This window comes from Agelaius tricolor, unplaced genomic scaffold (assembly GCF_023055355.1).
Source record: "Agelaius tricolor isolate 1412-34295 unplaced genomic scaffold, bAgeTri1.0.p SCAF_36, whole genome shotgun sequence".
Taxonomy (NCBI): Eukaryota; Metazoa; Chordata; class Aves; order Passeriformes; family Icteridae; genus Agelaius; species Agelaius tricolor.
The window spans coordinates 5515109-5538842 of NW_027269296.1; the positions used below are offsets into that span (position 1 = coordinate 5515109).

General features: G+C 55.4%; 2 protein-coding genes across 10 annotated transcripts in view; one reads left to right on the plus strand and one right to left on the minus strand.

Annotated features, from left to right (window-relative positions):
• Positions 1–974: 974 nt before the first annotated feature.
• MECR (mitochondrial trans-2-enoyl-CoA reductase) lies at positions 975–8265 on the minus strand. 3 transcript variants are annotated; one of them, XM_071453369.1, is made up of 10 exons: positions 7852–8265; positions 6487–6584; positions 6184–6315; positions 4593–4736; positions 4407–4509; positions 4093–4195; positions 3607–3680; positions 3141–3201; positions 2603–2675; positions 975–1794 (listed from the first exon to the last, which is right to left on the minus strand). In XM_071453369.1, exons 1-10 carry the CDS (start codon positions 8100–8102, stop codon positions 1631–1633), a joined length of 1203 nt encoding a protein of 400 aa, XP_071309470.1. In that variant the 5' UTR covers positions 8103–8265; the 3' UTR covers positions 975–1630. The 3 variants fall into 3 exon arrangements, with proteins under 3 accessions (XP_071309470.1, XP_071309469.1, XP_071309468.1); XM_071453368.1 differs by having other exon boundaries at positions 8010–8146; XM_071453367.1 differs by having other exon boundaries at positions 7935–8058.
• Positions 8266–18102: 9837 nt separating this feature from the next.
• PTPRU (protein tyrosine phosphatase receptor type U) overlaps positions 18103–23734 on the plus strand; it is a 57759-nt gene continuing 52127 nt past the window's right edge. For 3 of the 7 annotated variants that reach the window (XM_071453023.1, XM_071453029.1, XM_071453024.1), the window contains exon 1: positions 18104–18313. In XM_071453023.1, coding sequence (XP_071309124.1) covers positions 18241–18313 — 73 coding nt within the window. In that variant the 5' untranslated portion in view covers positions 18104–18240. Of the gene's footprint in view, positions 18314–23734 lie in introns of all 7 variants that reach the window. The other 4 variants (XM_071453026.1, XM_071453027.1, XM_071453025.1 and 1 more) reach the window with 3 other exon arrangements.

The window sequence follows — 23734 nt, forward strand, 5'->3', positions numbered from 1 at the left end:
GACTGGATGGGAGCAACAGCTTTGTTTTGTCTTGGGGTCAGTTACTCTGGACACGCTGAGGGGCCTGAAAACTAGCGGGCTTTGGGTTTCTTCAGCAGTTTTCCGGCTTTTGAAAACCCTACACTTCTCTGCTCCCAAATGCTCAAAACATGAGGGTGGATGTGACTTAACAAAGCTCTGTCCTAACACTTTACTCAGCCAAAGCCAGTCCTTTAAACACCCATTTTAAACACCCATTTGTCCTTTCCATCCAGCTCCTGGCTCTCTCTCAGATTTCTTCCTCCTCCTTGCAGCAAACAACTCCTTTCCTTTGCCTTTTGCAGCTGCTGTTCTACTCCAACCCCTTTTTCACGAGGGATGACCTGCCCTGTGTCCGCAGGGCTCTGCAGGGTGCTGGGGAAAGCACAAACCCCCTGGCTGTGCCCCCCCCGGGCACTGGGATCCTGGCAAATCTCCCAAGGAAAAGGTGGGATGCTCAGCCGGCACCAGGAGCGGAGGAGGAGGAGGATGAGGACACCCAGACATGTCCGAGCAGCGGCTGCACGGTGCCCGAGGCACGGGCAGGCACAGCCCCCCAGGCCGGCACAGCCCCCCGGGAGGGCACTGCCGGGCCCTCCCCACACAAGCGGCCCTGCAGACACGGCCCCGCCCGCGCCCTGCAGGCCGCTCCTGCTCGGCCCCACGCCGCCCCTCCTGCCCCACACGGGCCCCGCACGCTCGCACTGCCCACACTCTGCTCTGGGCAGCCAAACCCAGGGGCTGCGCAGGGGCCCGGGGCTGAGCCGCCGCCGCCCTCCCGTCCGTGGTTTGGGATGGCCATGCTGGGGCCGGCGGCTGGCCGCACTCCGGCCCGCGGCCACTGCCCCACCTGCACCTGCACAGCCAGCTCTGCCGGGCCTCGGCACGGCTGGACTGGGAAGAGCAGGGGCCACAGGGAGCTTGTGGGGTCATAGAGTAGAAGAGCAGCACAGGAGGAAGCAAGAACACGTTGTTGGTTGTTCTCAATAATAAATCTTTTCACATTGCTCTGCAGTGTCACAGTCACTGTCCCACACCCGGACTGGAGGGCCTTCAGGGACACTGAGGGTCTGGCTCCAGCCCTCGATGGCCAGAGGCTCCGGCCCTTGCAGCGCGTTTGGCCAAACCCAGCCAGGGGTGACCCAGGGCTCCTCCAGGAGCTGCAGCAGCACCTAGGGCCACTCCAACCACAGCACCCCTTGTCATTTGGGGCAGTCCATGCCCCTTCCTCCTCCTACTCGGAGCTGGCCCAGAGGCAGCAGGGCTGCAGGGAGATAACTTGGGCTTCCCTGCCCATCCCACATTCCAGCTGGGATAACTACAGCCCTGCCAGCCCCAAAAGCACATCTGAGGGGGAACTGCTGCTCTTTTCACACCCTGAGCTGAGCGAGCCATCATTTGGGATCCCAAACTGCCCCCAGCCACAGTGAGATGCAGCCTCCCTCCTGCAGCACTTCCACACAAAGCTGCGGAGGCTTTTAAAGCTTTCAGTGGGCATCCAAAATGTGAAAAACAAAGGAAAAAAAGAAATTGAATGGATCTGCAGGGTCTTTTCCCCCCCTCAAGTCTGTGGACAACCATTTGAACAGGACAGGGCTCCAGGAGCTGCAGGTCAGAGGAGGAGGATCTGCTTGGAGGACACGAAGGGCTTCATGGAGGCCTCCAGCGCTGCCCTGTAGTCCTGAAGCGGGACCTCTGTGCAGGCTGGTGCTGTCAGCTGGCCCCTGTGGATGAGCTGGCACAGGGCGTCCATCATTGCAGCCATGCTCTCCTGGTCTGCACGGGAAGGAGGGAGCTCTCACTGCGCCATGCAGGGCCATCAACCACCCCTGGGAACATCCACCCGAGGCTATATGGGGTCCCTGAGTGTGACGTGCCCCAGCTCAGGCTTATGGGCTGAAGGAAGAGCCCCTGGCATGGTCCCTGCCTGAGGCCAGCACCAGTGTCTCAGCACCCTGGTGATGCCTTAAGTTTTAGCTTTTTTTCTTATTTTCCAGATTCTGAACTGCATTAGTGTGTAACTCTGAACTTCATATAAAGTGGCAGCAAGTTCTCCTCACAGTTCAGTCAGAACAATCCTTTTCCAGCCCCAGAGCCAAGGACACCGCTGCAGCTTCAGGCCCAGAATGTGCAAACAACAGCAAACTGAGGAGAGCAAACTGGGAGGATGGGACTGTAATTGGACAATTAACCCCAATATGGAAACAGACCAAAACTTATAGAAGTGTGAAAACTTGTGACCCACGGTCCATCTTGGGTGTACCCTCGGCCAGGCTCTTGTACTGCCCAAGGTGTGTCCTTTGAAGGAAGCCTTTTAATAAATTCATACTTCATTCCTTTAACACTATCCAGCCTCTGTTCTACACAGCCTCTAAAGGCATCACTGGGACAAGAGAGATGGCTCTGTGAGTGGGAGTGAGGATGGTGCTGGGTGCGGTTTGTTCCCACTCCCATGCCTGGCAGGGGACAGACCCTCAGCCCCCCCAGCTCAGGTCCCTCAGCCTCCCCGGCTCAGATCTCTCAGCCCCCCTGAGGGGGGGTTCCTCAGTCCCCCTGGCTCAGGTTCCTCAGCCCCCTGGCTCACCCTGCGCATGGTTCTTCCGCCACTGCGTCATCCAGAACCCGCGGAGCCGCACGTCCCGGAAGATGAAGGCACTCTGTGGAATGTGTGACACCTGTGTGTCCTCCTGGTACCCAGTGACACTCCTATGCCCCCTTGTGCATCCAGTGACTCCCATGGCCCCTTACACAGACAGTGACACGTGTGTGTCCCCTCCCAGTGTGTGACAGTGGTGGAAAGTGGCAGTAAGGCCCCTTGTTAGAGCTCCCATTTGTGAGCCAGGAATATGGAGAGGTGACTCCAAGGTGTGGAGTCAGGGCAGGTTTGATGCTCAGCACCTGCAGGATCATTTCCCCCCTGGAATTTTTTGGCAGCCCAAACCCTCCATATAAAAAGCCAAGAGCCCGGCAATGGGACGCAGCTTATCCTGTGATGGACTCCATAAGGCAAATTAAAAAGGCTGGAGGGTCTCAATCTGCACCTGGGGAGAGCCAGGTGCCCACAGTACTGAGGGGATGGGGACATGCAATGGAGAAGAGGAGACTAAAGAGGGAGTACTCACCACAGGCACCATCACAGGCTGCTTTGCCATTCCCCCATAGGTGACCATGGTCCCCTTGGGCCTGGAGTAAGAAAAGGGGTATTGGGTTAGGTGGTCCCAAAAGTGCAGCTCTGAGTTGCCACCTCCTCCTCTGTCATCCCCAACCCCGCTGGGGCTGTCCTTGCACCCAGGGCTCCCCAGTTACCCCTCAGATCCCACTTTCCAAGCTCTCCTCTTGCTTCTGTGCACCATTAGCTGAATTTGCAGCTTGGCACACCAGTTACACCTGGCCAGGACCTGGGGAACCTTCACAACTGGACCCCAACCACCCCCAGCAGCGTGAGACTTCAAATCGCTGTTGTTACCCCAAAACCACTTTTCCATTCATCTTTCCTCTCCAAAAGTTCAACAGACTCCAGAGCAGGACCCTCTATTGCCAGTTTCTGTCCCCAAGCTTGTGCCCAAGCCACCATCCAGCCAAACTTACTGCAGATGCCGCAGCATCTCTGTGGTGCTTTTGCCTCCAACGCAGTTCAGGGCAAGCCGGGGCCTCGGGATGCTCTGCAAGGGTTATGACAAAGGTTCCCAAATTTTATGGCTTCTTTAGGGGATGGGACCATGGTTTTTGATAAAGCATCTGCATTAACCTCAACATTTACCTGAGGGCTGCTGAGAGTAGTAGAGCTAAAATCCATCAGAATCATGGAACAGCTGGGGTTGGAAGGGACTCATTCCAATCCCCTGCCATGTGCAGAAGACACCTTCAGCTAGACCAGGCTGCTTCAAGCCCAATCTGATTGGAACCAAAATCTGTGATCTTTCCCTTGTGGCAGCAGCAAAATCCCTCCACTACCAGGGCTAAATCCTTATCTAGAGAGAAATTTGTCCTTCCCACCATCCCTGCATTTCCCCACAGTGCTGAACAGCAGCAACAGCCCTGGACCATCTCTCAGTGGGATCAGCATTGAGGTACCTTAAATATATCTTTCATCTCTGGCTTTCTCAGCATCTCCTCTGTGATGACATGGTCAGCGCCCAGGGCCATCAGCCTCTCCACCAGTTTTGCGAGATCAGGTCTGGGGGGGGAAAAAGGAGATAAAAAAAGAGGACTAGATGAGCCAGGAAGCAGAGTTCTCCCTTCTCCTTCCTTCTGCTCCAGCGTTGCATGGGGACAACAGGGAAGAGGCTGGAGAACAACTTAGAGGAGGAAATGGGAGAAAATCCTGGGTTGGATGGGCAGGATGATCAGATCCAGCTCCCAGACTCGCTCCTCCCCAGAGGACCCACCTGTCCCTCACCACATTGATGGTCTTGATGCCAGAGGCCCTGGCAATCTGGATGATGGCCTGGCCCACCCCGCTGTTGGCGGCGTTCTGGATGACGGAGTCACCTGGATGTGAATAAACCCAGATTCCCACTGCAGAGGCAGCTGGGAAATCCGTGTGGAATTGCTCCCTCATGGCAGGGCCATACCAGGTGCCAGGCTCTCGAAGTCAGCCAGCAGACGGAACGCCGTGCAGGGGTTGACGCTCAGGGTGGCAGCACAGAGCATTGGGATGTCACTGGGCACCTTCAGCAGCATCTCCTCAGGGAACACTCCATGTGTCCGCCATGTCCCTGGGAACAGCAGCACCATGGGCACAGCCACAGCAGGGGGGAAAGCAAAGGAAAACCATCAGCTCACACTGTAGCCTTGGCACCGCAGCATCAGGTGCTGGGAACCAGCTACACCCTGGAGAGAGAATTATGGAATGGGTTCCCATATGGGTAGAGTCAAAATGCTCCAAGAGGCAAGGAATAGATTCCTCGCTGCCTGCCAAGATTTATCACCCAGCAAAGCCTAATCATTTCCCAGAGGGATAATGGGACTGGGGCTCCCTGGGTATGTGTGCAGAGATAATGGAAATACTCTCCATCCTATGGATGAGCCCATATATTCCAAGCCAATTTAGTCAGCTTTACTCCCTCTACGCTTGTATCTGATTTAACCCTCTATCATCTATTCACAGTGGTTTTATGCTTAAAAATACCCCATTAGGCTCTTAACTCTATCATTTTCCTTCTCTCATTTAGCAGAAAGTCTTTTAAGAGGAAATAGGCAAAGAACAAGCTGTGACACTAAACCACAACCAGCAAATATCAGGCCATTGGCATTTTGGAGGAGCATAGGAGACATTTGTTGGGAAATAAATTCCCACACTTTCCCAGCAGAGCATTATTAAAGAGAAAACTACAGTGAGAGGCCACCGTGACCTTGCCCGTGTGAAATATTTTATCCCAGGTCTTTAGGGAAGCTCTAAGCTGATGGGACAAAATGTGGTTGTTTCCCGAGAAACACAGACTGCTGCAATGCTTTATAATAGCACAGACATCCCATAAAGGGTCTATGCTACAGAAAAGAAAATTATTGCTAAATTTAAGTTTGGCATAAGGAATGGCATTGCCACTGCTCCAGGTGTTCTAGGGTGCATGGTAAGTCCTGTGTACAGAAGCCCCTTCCCTGGGGACCCCCATCCTTCTTGAGAACGTTCCTGTGTCTGTGGAGGATAAGCAGCATCACTTGCTAGGGCTGGGCAGCAGAAACTGAGCTTGCTTTTAAAAAATACATTAAAAATAAAATAAAAACAAATTCATTAATTTAAAATAAAAACATGTGGTGAAAATAAACCAAGACATAAACAGGTAAGAAATAACCCCATCTCAATCATCCCCACTGTCTCATTATGATTGGTCTCACATTGGTTCCAACTCCTGCTTCCCTCGCCCAGCATTCCCTAATGGAGTTTTGTTCCCCATTTTGAGTCCCGTCCCATCAGGTGTAATTGCTGTAAGTGCAGGGGTTCATGGCTCTACCCACACCCTACAAAGACGGTGCTTTGAAGAGCTGTGCTTTTGCTCTGGAACCCCCGAAATCCCCACAGCCGCTCACACAGGAGCTGACCATGGGTTTGCTCTCTGGGCAATCCTGGGAACCCCCCATGGGCTCCAGCACCCCAAAAATCTCCTGGGAAGATGCTTTGTGGGGGGGGTGAGCAAGGACCCAGCAGTGCCGAGGTGAACTCACCGAGTCCGGCGTCTGCAGGGATGACCCAGTCCCCAGGTTTCAGAGCCTTCACACGGCGCCCAACCTCCAGCACCTCCCCGACACCTTCGTTCCCCCCCACGGCTGGCAGCGGCGACAGGAGGGGGTAGGTTCCTGAAGGGAAGCTGGAGGTGAGCTGGAGACCCCCTCATACCCAATCCCCACACCAGGAGCCATCTCTGAACCCTCTGAGACAGGAGTTGGGTTTAAAGATCCTCATGGGTCCCTTCCAACTCGGAGCATCCTGCAAGAACCGATGTGCAAAGTATTAACCCAACACACTACCTTGGATCATGTTGATGTCGGCAGGATTGATGGGGGCTGCCAACATCTTGACGTGGACATCGCAGTCCCCCAGCTTGGGCACTTCCAGGTCCTTCAGTCTGAACAGGGAGACACAAAGGAAAAGGGCATTAACACCAGTTTGCTGATGTCTTCTGTGCTGTGGCTGAAGCTGGAGGGTGCCTGTATCACCTACACACCTCACCCAAATTAACAGCACCGTATGCCTCATCCTATCAAAACAATCAGATTTCTGTTAGACAGAAGGACAGATTTTTGAAGAAGGCTGCTAAAAGCCAACCGCCCAAAACAATCCCGTGCCACCAAGCTCAGAGATGCTCGCTAAACTTAACAAACTCAGCAGGTTGTGTAAAAAAGCTGCGGTTTTGGCTGGGGATTTTACGGCTCATCCTGCCCTGCTCGAGCGTTATGGGAAACTGGGGTATTTCTGGAAATCTGTGAAAAGGGAGAAGCCACAAAGCACAAAGTAAGACCAGTCTTGCACAAGCAATGGGGTAGTAACAGCAAATCTCAGGAAGCAGCAGTGTTGACAAGCACCATTGCACAACTAAATGATCATTTGGAAGAGCAACAGTCCTCCAAAAAAAACAGGGGGTTGGTGTCTGGATGCACCTGGATAATGTATCAGCATGAACTGAGCTGGATCAAGAGGGGCAGCAAGAGCTCAAAGTCTCCTTCCTTGAAAAAAAAGGCTTAAACTCCACCAAACGACAATTTCCCCTTTCCAGGATTTTTGATGCTGAGCATCAGCAGTTGTCCCAAAAAATGCTTATGATGCTGCTTTGGTCCCTAAATTGGGATCTCAAAGGGAAGACCCATCAGTGGGATGCAACCCATGGTCAAGTTGGGGCACAGCGATGCTGAAGCTTGGACCTCCCTGTCATACCCTATATGATGCGAGAATAGGCTTTTTGAGAAAAACACGAGGTTTAAGACCAATTGACAGAGCAGCAGCAGGAGGGTGGGGGATATGAAGGCATCACCCCCAGCATCCACCTGTGAGACCATGGCACCACGAAAACATTGGGGCATCCTAGGGTCCTCCAGTCCCCTACCTGTTCAGGGGTCCCATAGGGAGCTGCAACCCATCCCCACCCTCTACACCTGGGATGGGCAACTCCTGACCCCCCTGCACTGCACCCCCAAAGCAGCCCTGCAGCACCCCAAAACCAGCACCCCCACTCCTCTTTGCACCCCCGCAGCTCCAGCTCTCTGCCCAGCTGTGCCCGCCCGCCCCCGCCCCAGCCTTGGCCCTACGCCTGCACCCCCTCCCTGCTATGCCCCCCCACATTCACACCCACCCCATTCCTGCACCCCCTGCAATGCACCCCCGTGTCCCCCCCTTACTGCACGACGTCTGCGGCCTCCCCGTGCCGCTCATACAGCAGCCCGAGCGGAGGGGCCCCCGCCGTGGCCGACCGTGCCCGCACCAGGGGGGTCCGAACCAGGGAGGTCAACACTCGGAGGGTTCGTGCCGGCGGGGTCAGCACTCGGAGGGTCTGTACCGGCGGGGTCAGCACTTGTGGGGTCCGTGCCGGCGGGGTCAGCACTCGGAGGGTCCGCGCCCCGCGCAGCACCCGCGCTGCCGCTCGCTGCATTCGGCTGAACTCGTCTCCGCTCGGCTGAACTCGGCACTTCTCGGCGCTCTCCGGCTGAGCCTGGCGCTGCCGCCGGTGACGCTCGGGTTGGCGCCGCCCCCGGCCGGCCCCGCCCCCGCGCCTTAAGGCGGCCCGGCCGCTCGTGCGCCGAGGGGGCGGGGCCTTCGTGGGGCCGCCCCGCGCCCTCCCCGGGCTCGCTTCCCGCTGGTTTGTCCCCAAAACGGTCTGAAGTTATTAACTGTGCCCGCCTCTGCGCAGGCAAGCATTGTTGATGGGCATAGGAGCATCTCGATCCGAGTGGTCACTGGATCATGGAATCATTTAGATCGGAAAATACCTCCAGGATCGTCGTTGTGACACAGCCCTGGATCCCTGGCAGTGCCCAAGGCCAGGCTGGACATTGGGGCTGGGAGCACCTGGGACAGTGGAAGGTGTTCCTGCCATGGCAGGGCTGGAATGGGATGAGCTTTAAGGTCTCTTCCCACCCAAACTATTCCATGGTTCTGTGATTTGGGGGAGAAAAGCCCCTTTTCTCTGCTTTACTACCCAGTGCCTTCCAGCTCCCCTGTCTGGGATAGACACGCTCCCGGCAGGGAGAGCTGCAGGGACGTGTTCTTCAGATGATTATTTAAAACAACAGATGCCTGACACAAGTGGTGAGGAAAAAAATCCCGACAGTTATTTAATTCAATGTTTTGTATAATTATCTTGAAGGAAAGGTCTCATTTACTCTTCCAATTATAACTGACTAGATCAGAGGGGGTAAAGAGAAGCAGTACCTCCTGCTTTCCCGATAGGCCTGTCACAGAGAATTGCTTTGCAAAGGATTGATATCCAAGGGAGGAGTTGCTTGGTTCAGCCCCACAGATTGCTCCTGGATCCTCACAGATCATCCCAAGACTGGCCCCATTCTGGTGATCCAGCACAGACAGATACTGGTGGGTACTAAAACAAGGCCAGGTGCTCAGGGCAGGATCTTTTCTGTCTCAGGTGACTCAGCCCTAAGACTGTCATGATCCTAAATAGAAGATTTAGTCAAGCTGCTTGATAGGTTCACATAATTTTTTAACAAAAAAGGAAAGCAACATATTCTTTGGGGTGTGAATTCAGATTCAAGATGAAGGAAAAGTTCAGGTTTGGAAAAAATTCTCTTCCAAAGTGCTGGTGACGGGTTTTCTGCCTTTTCTAGGTTATGATTTGCTTTTGGGGGTGCCTTGGAGGGCTCAGGGGTGTTCCTACCAGAGCCTCTGTGACAGCACGGGGAAGAGAGACTAAAATGAACTTTTCTCACCGACTTCTTTAGTTTATAAGGAGCCTTAAGGTCACTTGTAGGTGGATGTAAAAGTCTCCCATGTGATGGCACTGCAAGGACAGCAGAGTCAGAGGAAAAAACAGCCTTTTCCCACCTGGTTGGTTTGGGATCCTGGGCACATCCAGGTCCTGGCAGCACCTCCACCTCCAGACAGGAAGGGGCCTCCCCAGCTGCCTCCAGCATGGCTGGACATTTCAATCATTTAATCATTTTAATCTAACCACAGCAATAAAATAATGGGATTTTAATAACCTCAAAACCTACAGCTTTCCAAGGACGCCAGGAATGCCTCAGATATTTTTTGTTGGGGGGATGCACGAGCAATCCATGGTGTAGAATGCTGGTCGTGTCCGTGCTCTGCCCCGCATGGCAAAGGGTTAATCACTAATTACAGAAGCCAAATGAGAGGCCTCTCCATCCCCTTGCAAACGTGTGCACCCGCAAATCAGAGCTGGCAGACGATTTATGATTATTTTGTTAATGTTTCTCCTGTAACAAGCACAATTTCTGGGTGATTAATGACTACTTCATATCCTGGAATTGCACTTTTTTATAGGAGCATTGCATGAAAATCCACTTTGCACTTGAGGGTTTAGGAGTGGGTGGGCAGAGGAGGAAGAGGAGATGATTCCCCAGCACCTGGCAGGGGGAAGGAGTGCTGTCCTCTGCTCCCCTCTGCTTTAACCCCTGTTATTGTTAATGAGCTCTGATTTATCACAATATCATGATTTACAGCCATCAATTAATTGGAGTTGTTCACACTTGGGCATGGCTGGAAAGCAAAAGTGCTGATGATAAGTTGGATTTGTTCCTGCAAGCATGAGGGGACGCAGGGTGGGAACAAGCACCTTTGTGACACCAGGGTGGCATTTGCTGGGATTTCATCCCTAAATCCTGTTGAGGACAGAGATTTTATCTCCTGGTTTAGGAGGAGTCGAGCCCAGCAGGTTCAGCCTGACCCCAGGAACCTCGTGTGGACTGTTCTGCCTCCAGCTCTCCCAGAGCTTAATTAAGTTAATGTGGAATTATTAATTAACTGCTTATAAGACTGACACCCCTTTTAATTAAAGGGAATAATAATTTATTGCCTTTTCCCTTTTTGGTGGAGAAATGGAAGGTGTGTCTGCTTTGTTTAGGAAAAAATAAAAAAGCTGAGTCTGGAGAAATTTCTGGGAAGGGTTTCTGAGGGGATTTTGATGTTGCATCTCTGTGCCTGTTCCAGGGCAGCTAGATGTGGTCCAAGCCCTGTTGGATCCCCTGGACATCAGGTCAGGAGGTTGGGATGGGATTTTAGGGCTGGGATGCACCAAAAGGACAAGGCTTGCAAACAAGCTGCAAAAGATCTTCTTTGTGCAGGCAGAGAAGGGGATGCTCAGAATCCCCCATGGGGGAAGGCGGCAGAGGGGCTGCCCGGTGCTCGAGCACTGAGCTCCTTCTCCCTCTTCCAATCACTGCAGCCACCATCCTGCTCCTGTGTCCATTGCAGGCTCCTGGGGCCAGTCCCTCCCCACCTCCTGCATTTTGTAATGCTTAAGAACAGCTCAGCTGGTTATTTTCCCATTTTGAGCCTCATTCCCCCCAAACCCAGCACTGCTGGTAGAGCCCCATTGCTCTGACATCAATTGCTTTTTGTTAGACATGCCTGAATCTTTGAATGGAAAACACATTGTCCTTAAAGATCTGCTTTACATAATCCTTGGTTTATCCCTGAATCCCTCATTTAACATCTCTGATGGAGCTGGACAATCCCATAAACTATTGAATTCTTCACCTCAAAACGTGTGCCTGATGCTCCCAGGTCCACATGGGGATGAGGGCAGTGGGATGGGATGCCCACAGAGGTTTATTTTTTTAAGCACACTGGTGGCTGTTTTTTGCCTCTCTGATTTTTTATTAATCCCCCTTTAAGTTGTTTTATTGTCAGATAATGAAGAAAAAATGCCTGGGAAGAAACATGACACTCGGTAGCGAATGGAGAATTGATGAGTTCTGATCCTCTGCCAAGGAGATGAACAAGGAGGATTCAGCTCCAGCCGTAAATAAGGAAGGAGAGGGAGATGCTGAGAGGATCCAGCTGTGCTGGGACATCGTCCTTGCTTGCTCCTTGCTTTTCCCATCACAGCTTTTTCCTGTGCTGCCAATATTCAGGTTGTGCAGTGGAGCTCTTCCATCCCTGGACTTTCAGGGTGATTGATGCAAAAATCATCCTGTTCAGGCATTTTTCCAGCTTGGGACAGTGCAGGAACTGGTCTCGGAGGTTGGTGTTTGGGAGGTGACTCAGAAGTGAGGTGTGATGTCCACAGGGCATCATCCAGCTGGATGAGGAAGAACACAGCCGGGGTGGGGAGGGGAGATGCTGCTTTTGGGGAGATGCTTCTTTTGGGCCCCATGTTGCCACAATGGCACCTAGAGGCATCATCCCAAGTGACTTGGCAGGGAAGATCTCTTGGAACAGCTTGAAAAGTTGCCCAGGTGAAGAAAGGCACCAAATTGGTGTCTCTTATCCTTTAAAAACTGCATTTTAACTTCTCATTTTCCTTCTGTTGTCTGTAGACCTGAAATTTCCCCGTCATTGCAGGAAGTTGTTAGTACAAACAATTATTTGGGAAAAGAACTGATGGATGTCTGGGTTCTGTCCATTCCTGAGTCAGTTGGTTTTATTTGTTCCCATGAAATGCCCGATGAACTCTTTTTGTCACAAACTGCCGAGCGCATCCTTTCCCCAATGGGGTTTGAAAAGGCACCAAAGCAGAGCTGCTGATGCTCAGAGGAGGGCAAACAAGAGAGAGGAGAGCTGACACTTCCCCTGCACGTAAAACTGAACAAAATAAACCCAAACAAGATGTAAAACCAAATTTAAAATGATAATAAATAAACGTTGGATGTAATACTGTTCCCTCCTTTCCTTGCTGTTGGATTTTAAAAGGAGCTGGTTGCACAGCCAGCTCTGTGCTCAGGCTCCAGCCTGTCAGCACTGAGACATGATTATGAGAAATTTGAGCAATAGCCAAACCTCAGGTCTGAAAATAAATGACATTTGTGATTTTGGATGTGATCAGAGACACAAAATGCCTCAGCTGATTTACATCCCCCCAAAGAAAACCTCCATCCTGAGGCAATACCGAAGGAGCAGCACAAAGAGCTTTGGTGTAGAACTGGCTGGGTCCAATGCCTTGGTTCTGGTCGGTTTTTAATCAAGGTCATTTTCTTGCGAGGTTAGGGATGGGCAAATCCAAGCAGCTGGAATGGCAGCTGGGCTGGGTGAATTGCTGAGCAGGTGGACAGATGGATGGTGCATGGTACTGGGGTGTATTTTGGGGTTAAAAGTAGTCTGCAAAAATTCCTAGTAAGTGCTGGGATTTAAAATTCTGCGGTGGAGCTGCTGCCTTGGGCTGTTCCTCACCAGCCCAGGAGGGAGGCCCTGGGGGTTTGCATCCCTCTAAGGAAGTCCTGTGAAACCCCACTGGGGGAGTTGGTGGCACAGGGAGGTCAGGGCTGGCCAGGGCAGTGGTGGCCTGCAGGGCTCACCCAGAGCTCCTGGCTAGCTCCAGAGCATCTCCCACAGGGGCTGGGATGCTGCTGTGGGCAGGGGCTGCAGGGGATGCTGCTGTGGGCTGGGCTGGATGTTCCACCTGCACATCTGGGGACATTGCATGGAGTCTCGGGAAATGCAGGGACAGCTTGAGACATCTCTTTCTGAGATGAAGAGCAAAGTTTCTCCTTGGAATTAGTACCTGGGGTGAGAAGACAGCAGTTTGCTGGATGTAAGTGGTCCAAGGATTCAGCCAGATGTGGGACATTGATGAGGTTGTGCCACTGAGCAGTCAAAAAATTTTGGAGCAGCATCCGGGTGAGGATTTAGCTCTGTGTGTTGGCACTGATCCTTGGGCTTCCCAATTCCCCATGGAGAAACCCCTGTGCCCTTTGAGCCCAAACCAAGAGGTGGCTTGGTGAAGGGTTGGATCTTAAATAACATCTTCGAACACCTTGTAACATCTTCTAACATTTTCCTAGCTATTTCCCCTGGGAACTCTTGTTCATTTGTTGCATTGAACAGGAATAGGGAGTTTTATTTGGATGAAGGCACAGAAGTTATTTCATCCTTTCAGGCTGTGATAACTCATCTAATAGCCCTATTACATCCGGCCATGGCACTGCGGCGGGCGTCTGACCACTTGGGGCTGGACAGACAGGGAGGAGAACAGCAGGATGAGATAATCTATTTTGTCTGTTAAGAAAGAAAGAGGGCTTTTGGCATTAGCAAAAGGCAGGTGATTTAAGAAAATAGCAGAGAGTTGTTAGAGCTGGATGGGGGTGTGATAGGTGGAGATATAGAAAAAGAAATGGGGGGATATGGGAGAAAGAGGGAGAGACTGGAGTAAAGGGGAAAGGAGGAAAAAAAACAGAAGGCAAAAATTTTTTTGTAGGATGAATTGCTTAAAATTCAATGTGGGGTGTTGTGTCCCAGCAGCTCTGCAAGAGCCATTTGTTGCAGGGAAGGCACTGCTGGGAGTGATAGGCTCTGTGTCCTGTGGGTTTAACGGGAAAAAATGAGGAATAACTGTGCTGGCAGCAAAAGATGGTATTCTGAAATAAGTCAAAATTTAAAGGGTTTTGGTGTGGTCAGTATGGAGATGCTCACCCAGTGGTTTGGGGAGGACCAGTGGGTGCTGCAGCCCCATCCCTGGGCTCTGGGATAAGGGCTCAGGGCAGCCCCACTCCCTCAACCTGCCATTTCACAGAGATATTGAGAGCAAAAGAATCCTCCTGAAAGTACTGCTGGCTCCTAAGAATTCAAAGCCCCAAATCCCATCTCTTTACCCCCAACCTGGGAGAAGCCATAAGATGTGATGTAGCCACACTGGCTGCACTTGAGGCTGCTGTCACTGAGCACCCCGGAGCTGAAAACTTCTCTCTCTTGAGTGGGAGGTATGGTTGCAGTGGAGACCATTTGCAATCACAGCAAGGCCTATATTTTTCCTGCAAATGACTGTACTTGAAAAGTGATTACTTCATTTTAACTCGATTGCTCCTGCAAGACCGTCGGGGGCTGATGGCACAGGGCAGGGGACTGCAGGCTCATCCTGTCAGTGCTCACGGTGGGAGGAGATACTTGGGAAGGGTTAGGGGAAAGGATTTGCACCTTGGGAATGGGATGGAGCTTGGTCCTGATGGGTTGCCACTGGCTTCATCCCGGCAGCTGCATGGGGCAGTGCCATCTGCGCACCTGTCCTTCCTTCCTCACTGCTTCCCTTTGTCCCTCCTTTCTTCCCTCGGTGCAGGGTTAGTCCCAGACCATGCATGATGGGTGCTATGCCCCCTCCAAACCCATCCTGTGTCCCTGTCTGCACCCCTGGCCCTGTCAGTGCCAGGCAGGTCTCCCCCAGCTAGGGGAAGCAGTGGTGGGTCCTTGGCCTAACTTTCCTCCCTTTCAGCCCTGTTGGACAGGTGGGATTGAGCTGGACGTGCTGGAGGGGCAATTGTCAGTAACTGTCCTCATGCAGAGCCCTGAGACCAATTCCTGCTTGTCCCCAAACCTGGTCACAACATGAATGCACACCATCCACGTATTCCTCCCTGCATCCCTCCCCAGACAGCTCCATTATCCCGGGAGGCTCCCCCAAGCCCCTTCCCCAGGGGAGGAGCCCCCGGGAGGTGCCGGCCGCCTGCCCCGCCCTGCCCCGAGCCAGCGCCAGCCCTTCGCGGGGACAAGGGGCCTTTGTGGAGCCCCCGTGTCCGTCCCGCTCCGCTCATGCCAAATTCGTGCTGTGCCCGCAGTGCGCGGTAGGTCCTGGGTGCATTGATGATCCCGGTGGAGAAGCACGGGAGTGGCACCGGATGAACCCCAGGGCTCACCCGAGGAGGTGGCACGGATGGGCTTTGGGACTGTCGGAGCAGGACGGTGACCCACAGGGAATGGGGAACAGTTCTGTTGTGATACGCTGGCTGCAACAAAACCCCTTTTTATTGTTTTTTGAAGTGATTGGTTTGGAAGTACAATTCAGGGGTTTAAAAGGTGGTGGAAAGCACAGCACAGTGCTCCAACAGGCTCCTCCATGAACATTTTCAGTTCAGCTGCTGGGTCAAGACCCCTTCAGATTCCTCCCCAGTCTGGGCAGAGACTATCCCCAGCTCATCCCTTGGCTGCTGCATCACCCAGCTCTTCCCAGAAGGATTTGGGGGATTTTTCTCAAAAAAACTCCAGGGGGACCCTGCAAAGTGCCACCCTCAGCACCGTGCCAGCCTGCGCCGTGCCAGCCCTCTCCTGCCTTCGCTGCCACACATCTAAGCAGCTTAATTCCCTTATTGGGCATTATTTTAACAGGTTTTTAGTGTCACTGGGGAGAGGAATTGTCAGGATCACTCCATGCTCAGTGTGAGGCAACTTGGAGAGGAGTGTCCATCACCCTCTGCCCTCACCCCAGATTTGCTGTCCTGGTTGAGGGACACACAGTACTGGTTTGGTTTGTCCCCAGATCCATGGGGATGGATGCATCCCTGCAAGAAGTGTCACCATGGTGCTAACCTGCTGGGGGTGCTGCTGGGAGCAACTGGGAATGGAAGATAAACGTTTTGTACCCCCATGGCACAGGCAGGGGTGACACTGGGGACACTGACAGGAGGAGTATTTGGGGTTGGCAGCTCTGAGGTGACCCCCGATGTGCTGAGCCCCTGTCCCAGGGAGGAGGGGGCCAGGCGGAGGCTCTGCAGTGTCCCCAGGTCAGTGCAGTGTCCCCAAGGCTGTGTAGTGTCCCCAGGGCTGTGCAGTGCCATGTGTCAGTGCAGTGTCCCCAAATAATGAAGCCCGCCCAACACGGAGAAGCAGCACAGCAGCATCCCTAGGGAAGAGCTGAACTTGGATGAAGCTGGCGGGCAGTGCTGTCCTACTTCTGGGGCTGGGAGCTCCCTGGTGGCTTCACCAGGCTCAGCAACCCCCAGATACCATCCCCCGTGCCTCTGTCACCCTGCTGGATGCTGGCAACTGGGCGCTGTCTTTCAGGACAAGGCTGAATCATCGCAGGGTGATGCCAATGCCGGGGATTCTCCCTGTGTGATTTGGGGTAAGAAGTCACAATATTTCCAGCATTGTTCCCTCTGCTTTCCAAGTTTCCCGGTGCCCAGGCAGTTTCCCACCCTGGAGCTGCAGCCAGGGCTAGGTGACCTAAGCACAGATCATGCCAGAAAGCTGATGCAAAGTTCCCCTCCTCCTCACCTCAAACCTTTGGGAAAACATTTTCCTCCAGAAATAGGGCTGGAGAGGATGTCAACAAACAAGGGGCCTTTCATCCCTGCTGGCACTGCCGGCAGGGACGCCAGGGCTGCCAGTGCTCAGTGCCTGATCCTGTGCACTCGGCTGGGAAATGGACAGAGATTTTCCTCCTTTTACATCCTTCCCGGTTTTTCTCCTTTCTGCTCACTCTGAGTTGGATCCTGCATCTCCCTCTGTCACCCCCTTCCCTCGCTGGGGGGATGGTGGCTTTGGTGGGTGTCTCTGGGGTCTCAGGTGCCACTGCCACTCCCATACAGCCTTGTCCGGCTTTCCCTGTCACCATCCTGCGGAGCTAGGCATCCTGTCCCTGTCCCTCAAGGACATCCAGCCTGTGGTGGAGGACCAGGGGGGTTTCAGGGTCCGAGGACACCCTGGAAGGGGCGGGAGGCTCTGTCCCCAGTGTCCAGCCCATAGGGTCTTGTCTCTGCCCCACAGTCTCGGGCACAGCCCAGGGGTCATGGGGGGCACTCGAGGGCTGGAGGAACCCACCCCAGAGTGGGTGTCACCATCACCTCCCTCTGTCCCAGCCTCCTCCCAGCACCTGTCCTGCAACTGGAAACCCTGCAGAGTCCACTCCCAGCTTGGTGGGGACCCTACAACTGGGATCCCTGAGGACGCCCCTTGCATTTGGGGAGTCGTGGGGGCCCCCCAAGCTGGGAACTATATCTGCATCCCTGCACACCCGGAAAACCAGGGACCCCCCATCCCGCAGAGCCTGGCAGCCTCCTGCCCGCAGGGAACCCCTCTTTCCCCACTCCGCTGCAACAGGAGACACCGCAGCACCGGGGACTCTCCGCGCAACGGGATCTCCCTGCAGCCGGGACCCCCGTGCTTTCTCCCGCACCCTTGCGGGGTCCTCCCGTGCACCACCCCTCAAGCAAGAGGCGCTCCCGGGCAGCCCAAGCCGCTCTTCCCCAGCACCGGAGACCTCCCCTTCCTTAAGCGTGCATCTTCCTAGGCCCGAAATTCCCGGGACCCCCATTCCCTGCCTCTCCTGGGACCTCCTCCCCCTCTCTCCCGGTACCGGATATTCCCCTCCTCCCATCCCGGGGTACAGGAGGCCCCCCCCGCCCCTTATCCACGCACCGCCCCCCCCTCCCCTTAACTCCCGGGACCGCCCCTCTCCCCGCATCCCCCAGTACGAGAGAAACTCCTCCCTTAACCGAGCGCCGCCCGTCGCCCGCAGCTCCCGGGACCCCTCCCCACCTCTCCTCTCCCCCGGTACCAGAGAACCCTCACAGTGCCCCCGTAACTCCCGGGACCGCCCCCACCGCTGCTCCCAAACTTCCCCCGCAGCGCCACCGCTCGTCTCCGCCAGGGGGCGCCGCCGTCCCGCCCGCCGTTGCCGTTCCCGGTACCGGCGCCCCCCCCTTCCGCGCCCCCCTGCGGGCGGCGGTGACGTCACGGCGGGCGCGAGCCGCCGCCGCTGGTATTTGAGGCGCGGGGCGGGCACGGGGGCCCCGCTGCGCCCCCGCCGCGCCGGAACCGCGGGCGCGCAGCGGCGGCGGCGGCCACGGCCCCGCCGCCCCCCGCTCGGTCCCGGCACCGGCCGCACCATGCGGAGCGCCCGGGCGCTGCTGCTCGCCCTCGCCCTGCGGGTCTACGCGCTGGACACCGAGACGCCCGCCGGTAGGAACGGAGCGCGGCGTGTGCGCCGGGGAGAGGGGTCCTGCTCGCTCGGTGCCGTTCCGGGGCCCCACCGACCCCGGTGCGCGGAGGGTCCCGCCCGGCCCACCGCCACCTGTTCCCACCGGAGGGTGTCCGAACCGCCTCGGGACCCCTGTCCTCCGTGAAACCACCAGAATCCCGCCTCCCTCCCCTCCGGGCACCGGTATGGGGGCTCCTCTCGCCTGCACCGCCGCCACCGGGGGAAGTTTTCCCTGCCGGGAGTGCGGCGGCCGGGGGGTGTCGGCGGCGCCCCCCAGCCCGAGGATGCTCCGCCGAGCGCAGCCCCACGGTTCCCGCTCGCTGCCGGTACCGGGACCGCCGTCCAACCCCCCCCTCCCCCTCCCGCCGCACCCCGGCAGGGAAAACTTCCCCCGGTGGCGGCGGGGGGAGCGCGGGCGAGAGGGGCCCTCAGGCCAGTGCCCGGCGGGATCCCGGTGGTTTCACTGGCGGCTTCGGCGGGAAGCTGGGGTCCCTCCGGTAGGAACAGGTGGCGGCCGCGGCGGCTCCGATCGCAGCCTCCCGGCTCTCGTTTTTCTGGGGGGGTACTGGGGCAGTTGTACGGAGATACGATCGATCGATTGATTTGATTAATTTACGTATTTTTAATTTTTCCCTCCTCCCCTAATCTACCCGGTGCTGAGCCCTGCGCCCCCCGGGACCCCCCAGACAGGGGCTTGGGGAGAGCTGATGCGGCGTGCGGGACGACGACGACTCGCTCCCAGTCCCTTCGGGAAGCTGGAAATGGGGTTGGACTCTGCGGAGAATGGGAATTTGGGGCTCCCGAGGTGCTACCGGGGGCTGCCAGCGCTTTTTTGGGGAAACGGAGCCACGGGAGTTGGTGCCTCACTCCAAGGGGTCCCTGGTGCTATTGCTCCCAGCTCCTGGGTGATGCTGATCACATTAAATACACATTAAAGTGTATTTTTGCCTAGTTCTTTGTTTTTTACCTTTAAATGCAAGCTGTTCACCTGCACACAGTCCCTGTGGTGGTGCATTGATTTTGTTTTTTTGGGTAGTGGCATTTCTCCAAAGATTATAAATAGTGACACCCATCAGCAGAAAACAAGCGGCGGCTGACCCGTGCATGGGGGATGGAGAGACGATGGGTGGGGAGATGCGAAGCTGTTCAGGCTCCCACGGCTCGTGCAGGGTGGGGGAAATGGGGAGGGAATGGGTTTGTATTTTGGGGGGAGAGGCTGTGTGCTGCGGGAGCTGCTGCTCTGAGCAGGGGGCAATGGGGAAACTGAGGCATGGAGCTGATGGGGGGCTGGTGGAGTAAGGGGCATCTGCCTGCCCTGGTTTCAGAGGGGGATTTGGGGTTTGCCGCTCCCCAGCCCTGGTGCGTGGTGCTCTGCTGGCTTTCAGGGCTGAGTTGCTGGAGAGGCAGTGGTGGGGATGCACCGGAGACCTGGGGTGGCTTTGTGGGGAGGGTCCCCTCCCAAGCAAACCCTTTTCCCTCTGTGGGGTCCGTTCCCTGCAGGACGGCATTGGCGAAGGGCAGGATCGAGCCTGCTCCTGGTGTAAATCAGAAGTGCGTTTGCTCCATTTCCCTGGCAGATGCAGAGCAGGCTCAGCTCCGCAGTGGAGCTGAAGGGACTGGATCCAGCTGGAGGTGAGTGGTCTGCTGCCAGCCCCCCTGCTCCACTGCAGGCTGCTTTTCACCTGGATCTGCTGTTTGATCCTGCTGATGTGGCTTGGCCGGCTGTGGGGAGGTTGCCCAGCTCATCCCTAGGGCTGCCCAGTGGGGATGGGAAAAATATATTGAAGCCATTTGCACGTGCTCTGGGCCTCTGGGGAGGACACACTGCTTGTCTCGGTGCATATTTACAGAAGATGGTTTTTTTTTAGCTGTGCCTTTGTGAAGAAGGTGTGTAGGTGGTCCCTTCTACAGGTGGGGGAAGTGAGGCACAGGGAGGAAGCAGGATGCCCTGGTTACAGCCCACCACGGCCTTAGGGTGTTCTTTGCTCCTTCCTGCAGCCCTCCAACTTCTTGTAGTTCATGAAGGTTTCACAGTGACTGAGCTGTCATTGCCGTTGTGCTTGTCACGGAGGGGACTTGGGTGAGGTTGGGAGGTACTGGCTGACCCCCCCAAACTGAGGGATGCGGGGGCTCGTGTGGTGTCAGCAGGCTGGGATGGGGACCACGCACCAGCCTTTGCTAGCCCCATCTCTCCTCCCTGGGCTCTTTGCAGCAGGAGCCTTTCCCTGCTGGAAGCCCGTGGCCAGGAGCCGCCCGGGGGCAGGAGGTTGTGTAGGCTCCGGTATTTCCCTCCGCTTTTTGCCTTCCGTGCCAGGAAAGGTGGATGTGGCACTTGGGGACGTGCTGCGGGCATGGCTGGACTCAGTGATGTTTTCCAACCCAAATGGTTCCATGGTAAGGTGCACCTCTGCTTCTGTGTGTTGCACCCCAAGAACTCAGCAATGAGCTGCTCAGGGGTCCCAGCCCGCGCTCCCGGGCTGTTTTCCGGCGATGGGGACACGCGATGGGGACACAGCCGTGCTGCTGCATGGCACTCCCGCCGGAATTATGCGGAAGCTATTTGCGCTCGGCTCCGACTTCGTTAGCAGCAATAAAGCAAATAAAATGTTTGGGTTTGCAGCTTCCAGTTGGGAGGTTGGGACTGCCAGGGAGCGCTGGACTGGCGTCTCCGGAGGCTCTCAGGCTGCTGGGGGAGGTGGCTGCCGGCTGTGGTGACCAGCTGGGGCCAGGCGGGGGGACGGGGCCCCCAGCGTCCCTGTCCCCGCGCGACAGCGCTGGCAGGAGATGGCACGGGTGACCCTGACCCCGGCGCGGCGGGGCTGGCTCGGTCGAGTGAATGGGAGCAGCCGAGCAGACGCCGCTGCCGGGGCGGGGATTGGGGTCGGCAGCGGGGCAGCCCCCGCCCGTTAACGGTCACGGGGCTCGAGGGGTGCTGGGGGAAGGGATGAGCGGGGGATGCTCGGGGAAGGGGGGTCAGGAGCAGAGATGTCCCCGGCTGCTGCTGGGGGACAGGGTCAGGGCTCAGGTGCCTGATGCTGCTCTTCCAGCGCTTTTCCCGGTGTTTGTTTCCCTCCGCTTGGCTGTCTGTGGGCTCTCCGATGCCAAGGCATTTTTGTTCTCCCCAGCCCGCCTTCACCAAGTGCATAAAATGTGCGAGAACCTTACATTTTCCTTGTCAGCTTGTTTCAGGCTTCGTGGGGTTTTTTTGTTTGGTTTTTTTTTCCCCTCTTGCCTGTTCTGTCGTGCCAGGGAAGAAGCTCTTTCTCTTGTTTGCTCCTACGTGTGTTTTTAATGCCCTGAGAATGCCATGCCCTTTCCCAGAGCACCCAGACAGTGCAAACACCCTTGAGGCTTCTGTGTCGAGATGCTCTGGAAGATCCTGTTGACATGCCCAAGTGTGCCTAGGGCAGAGGTTTCTGGCTCCTGAGCCCTCGGCTCTCCAGTGTGTGCAGAGGGACACTGGAGTGTGGTGGATTTTTACCGTCCATGAGGGAGAAGCAGAATTTAGGGAGGCTCAGAGTGATGCTGATGCTCCTGGATGGACGTGTCCCTCTGGCTTTGTATCTGCAGCTCCATGGTACAGCCTGGCAATGTCTGGGTTTTTTCCTTCCCCATCAAGACTTGCAGTTGCATTTGTTTCATTTTTACCGTCTTCTTGTTCCAAAACTCCTGTTTCATGTTTTTCCTTTGGGTGCCTGGACCTGCCCTCGCCCCTGGAACAGGGATTCTGGTGAATCACCTTCTGGCCTGAAATGCACATTTTTCCCTTTGTTATCCAAACTAAGACAAACCAGCCCTGTTCCAGCTTCCTTGGGAGCTTTCCCAGAATAAAGTCTATTGGGATCAGGGCTCTGGGGGAGGAGGGACATCCCCTGGAAAACCAAGGCAGGTGTTTGTTGGTGGCTTTAACCCTGTCCTGGCTGTGACCAACTCCTTGCTGCCTGTTGATGTCGGTTTTTCCCTTGACTGCACCTGAGATGGAACTTTTCCATCACTTCATCACCCAATCCTTGTTTTGCAGGGAGGCTGGGAGCTCTGAGCACCCCAAAATGCCCCATAAGAATCTTCTCCTGGCTGCAGTCCCTCTGCAGAGATTTGCTGCTTTGCTTTGGGCAATCGTGTGAGGGTTAAGCACAGGGAGCTGGAGGCAGAGGAAGGCGAATCCCTGCTGCATCCCTGGGAGCTGGGAGGTAGCACAGGCTCTGGAGAGCCCTATCACCATGGCCCTACCATCTGCCTGCTTAAACCTCCACAAATAAGCTTTTTAATAATCTATTATTAACATGCACTATAATTGTCTTATTAGATTGTCTGTAAACCTTTAGTTACTGCATGATTAAATGTCAAGATTCCCAAACTTCTTCTCCCCCATGGCAGCTTGGGATTTGCTTTGCAGCATTCCTTTGATCCTGCTCTCTCATTCCAGCCTGGAGATCCCTCCTTGTACTTGGTGAAACTGAGGCTTTCCCCTCTGGACAAGAAGGATTCCCAACAATTAATCCCCTGAAGCTAATTGCTTCCTTGTTGGCAGACTCAAAATAAATAGGTCCTGGAGATGGAGCTTTTTCTTTCCACTGCAGGTGGCCTGGAGGAGCTGCTGCTACTTTTACCCCTTTTTGCTGGGGTGGATGTGGCTGGGTGATGGGTGGGGAGGGGGTGCCAGCCTGCATCTGCCTGGCTGGAATGCTAGTGAGGACACGGGATCTGCTCCTGTTTGCCAGGTGAAGGGCGTCTCTGGGGAGTGGCTGTGGAGCTGGCAGGTGTCACAGGGACTTTCCTGGGTGTTCCTGAGCTGTTGCTTTCCTGGCCCTGGGAGCGGCAGGTTCTGTACCCTCTGCCTGGATCAAAAGCCAAAGTCCAGCTCTTCCAGCTGCTGGAAGGCAAAGGCAGAGGAGCCCTTGCCTGTGGAGCAGCCCTTTCCCCCTCCCTGCTGCCAGTACTGGGGGCTCAAATGTCAGTTGCCCTTTGCAGCTGTTACCTTATGTCTTTTTTTTTTTAAGATCAGAAGTGTTGTTCCTGCTTGCTGGATGGTTGCTGGCTGCAGCTCATTCCCAGCTGCTCGTGTGCTGTTCCAAGTCCTGCCTGGGTGTCGCAGCCCAGGTCTGCAGCTCCTGCCTGGGCACTGCTGGGGGAACATGATTACTACGTGTTTAAGGGGCCCAGGCTTTGCACCCCAATTTCTCCCCGCTGGAGAGTGAATCCGAGCGTGGATTTTGGTGAGCCAGCCTGGGGCTGTCCCTGTTTCCTGTCCCTGGATGCCTCTGCCAGACCCCAAATCTGGGTGCTGGTTCTATGCTCGCTGCAGGAGCAGGGCAGCAGAACTGCCCCTGTGCCATGGGGTACTGAGGGCTGCAGGGGCTGTTCCTGTGGGTGCCTGGCCACTGGGATGCTGCTTGCTCCAA

What these genes read in the sequence shown, in the direction of transcription:
- MECR (XM_071453369.1), bottom strand. Translation starts at nt 8,102, where the DNA reads ATGCAGCGAGCGGCAGCGCGGGTGCTGCGCGGGGCGCGGACCCTCCGA. An exon ending in CTTCGAGAGCCTGGCACCTG is followed by an intron (nt 4,510 to 4,592) that starts GTATGGCCCTGC and finishes ATTCACATCCAG; the next exon opens with GTGACTCCGTCATCCAGAAC. An exon ending in AGCCTGTGATGGTGCCTGTG is followed by an intron (nt 2,676 to 3,140) that starts GTGAGTACTCCC and finishes CACATTCCACAG; the next exon opens with AGTGCCTTCATCTTCCGGGA.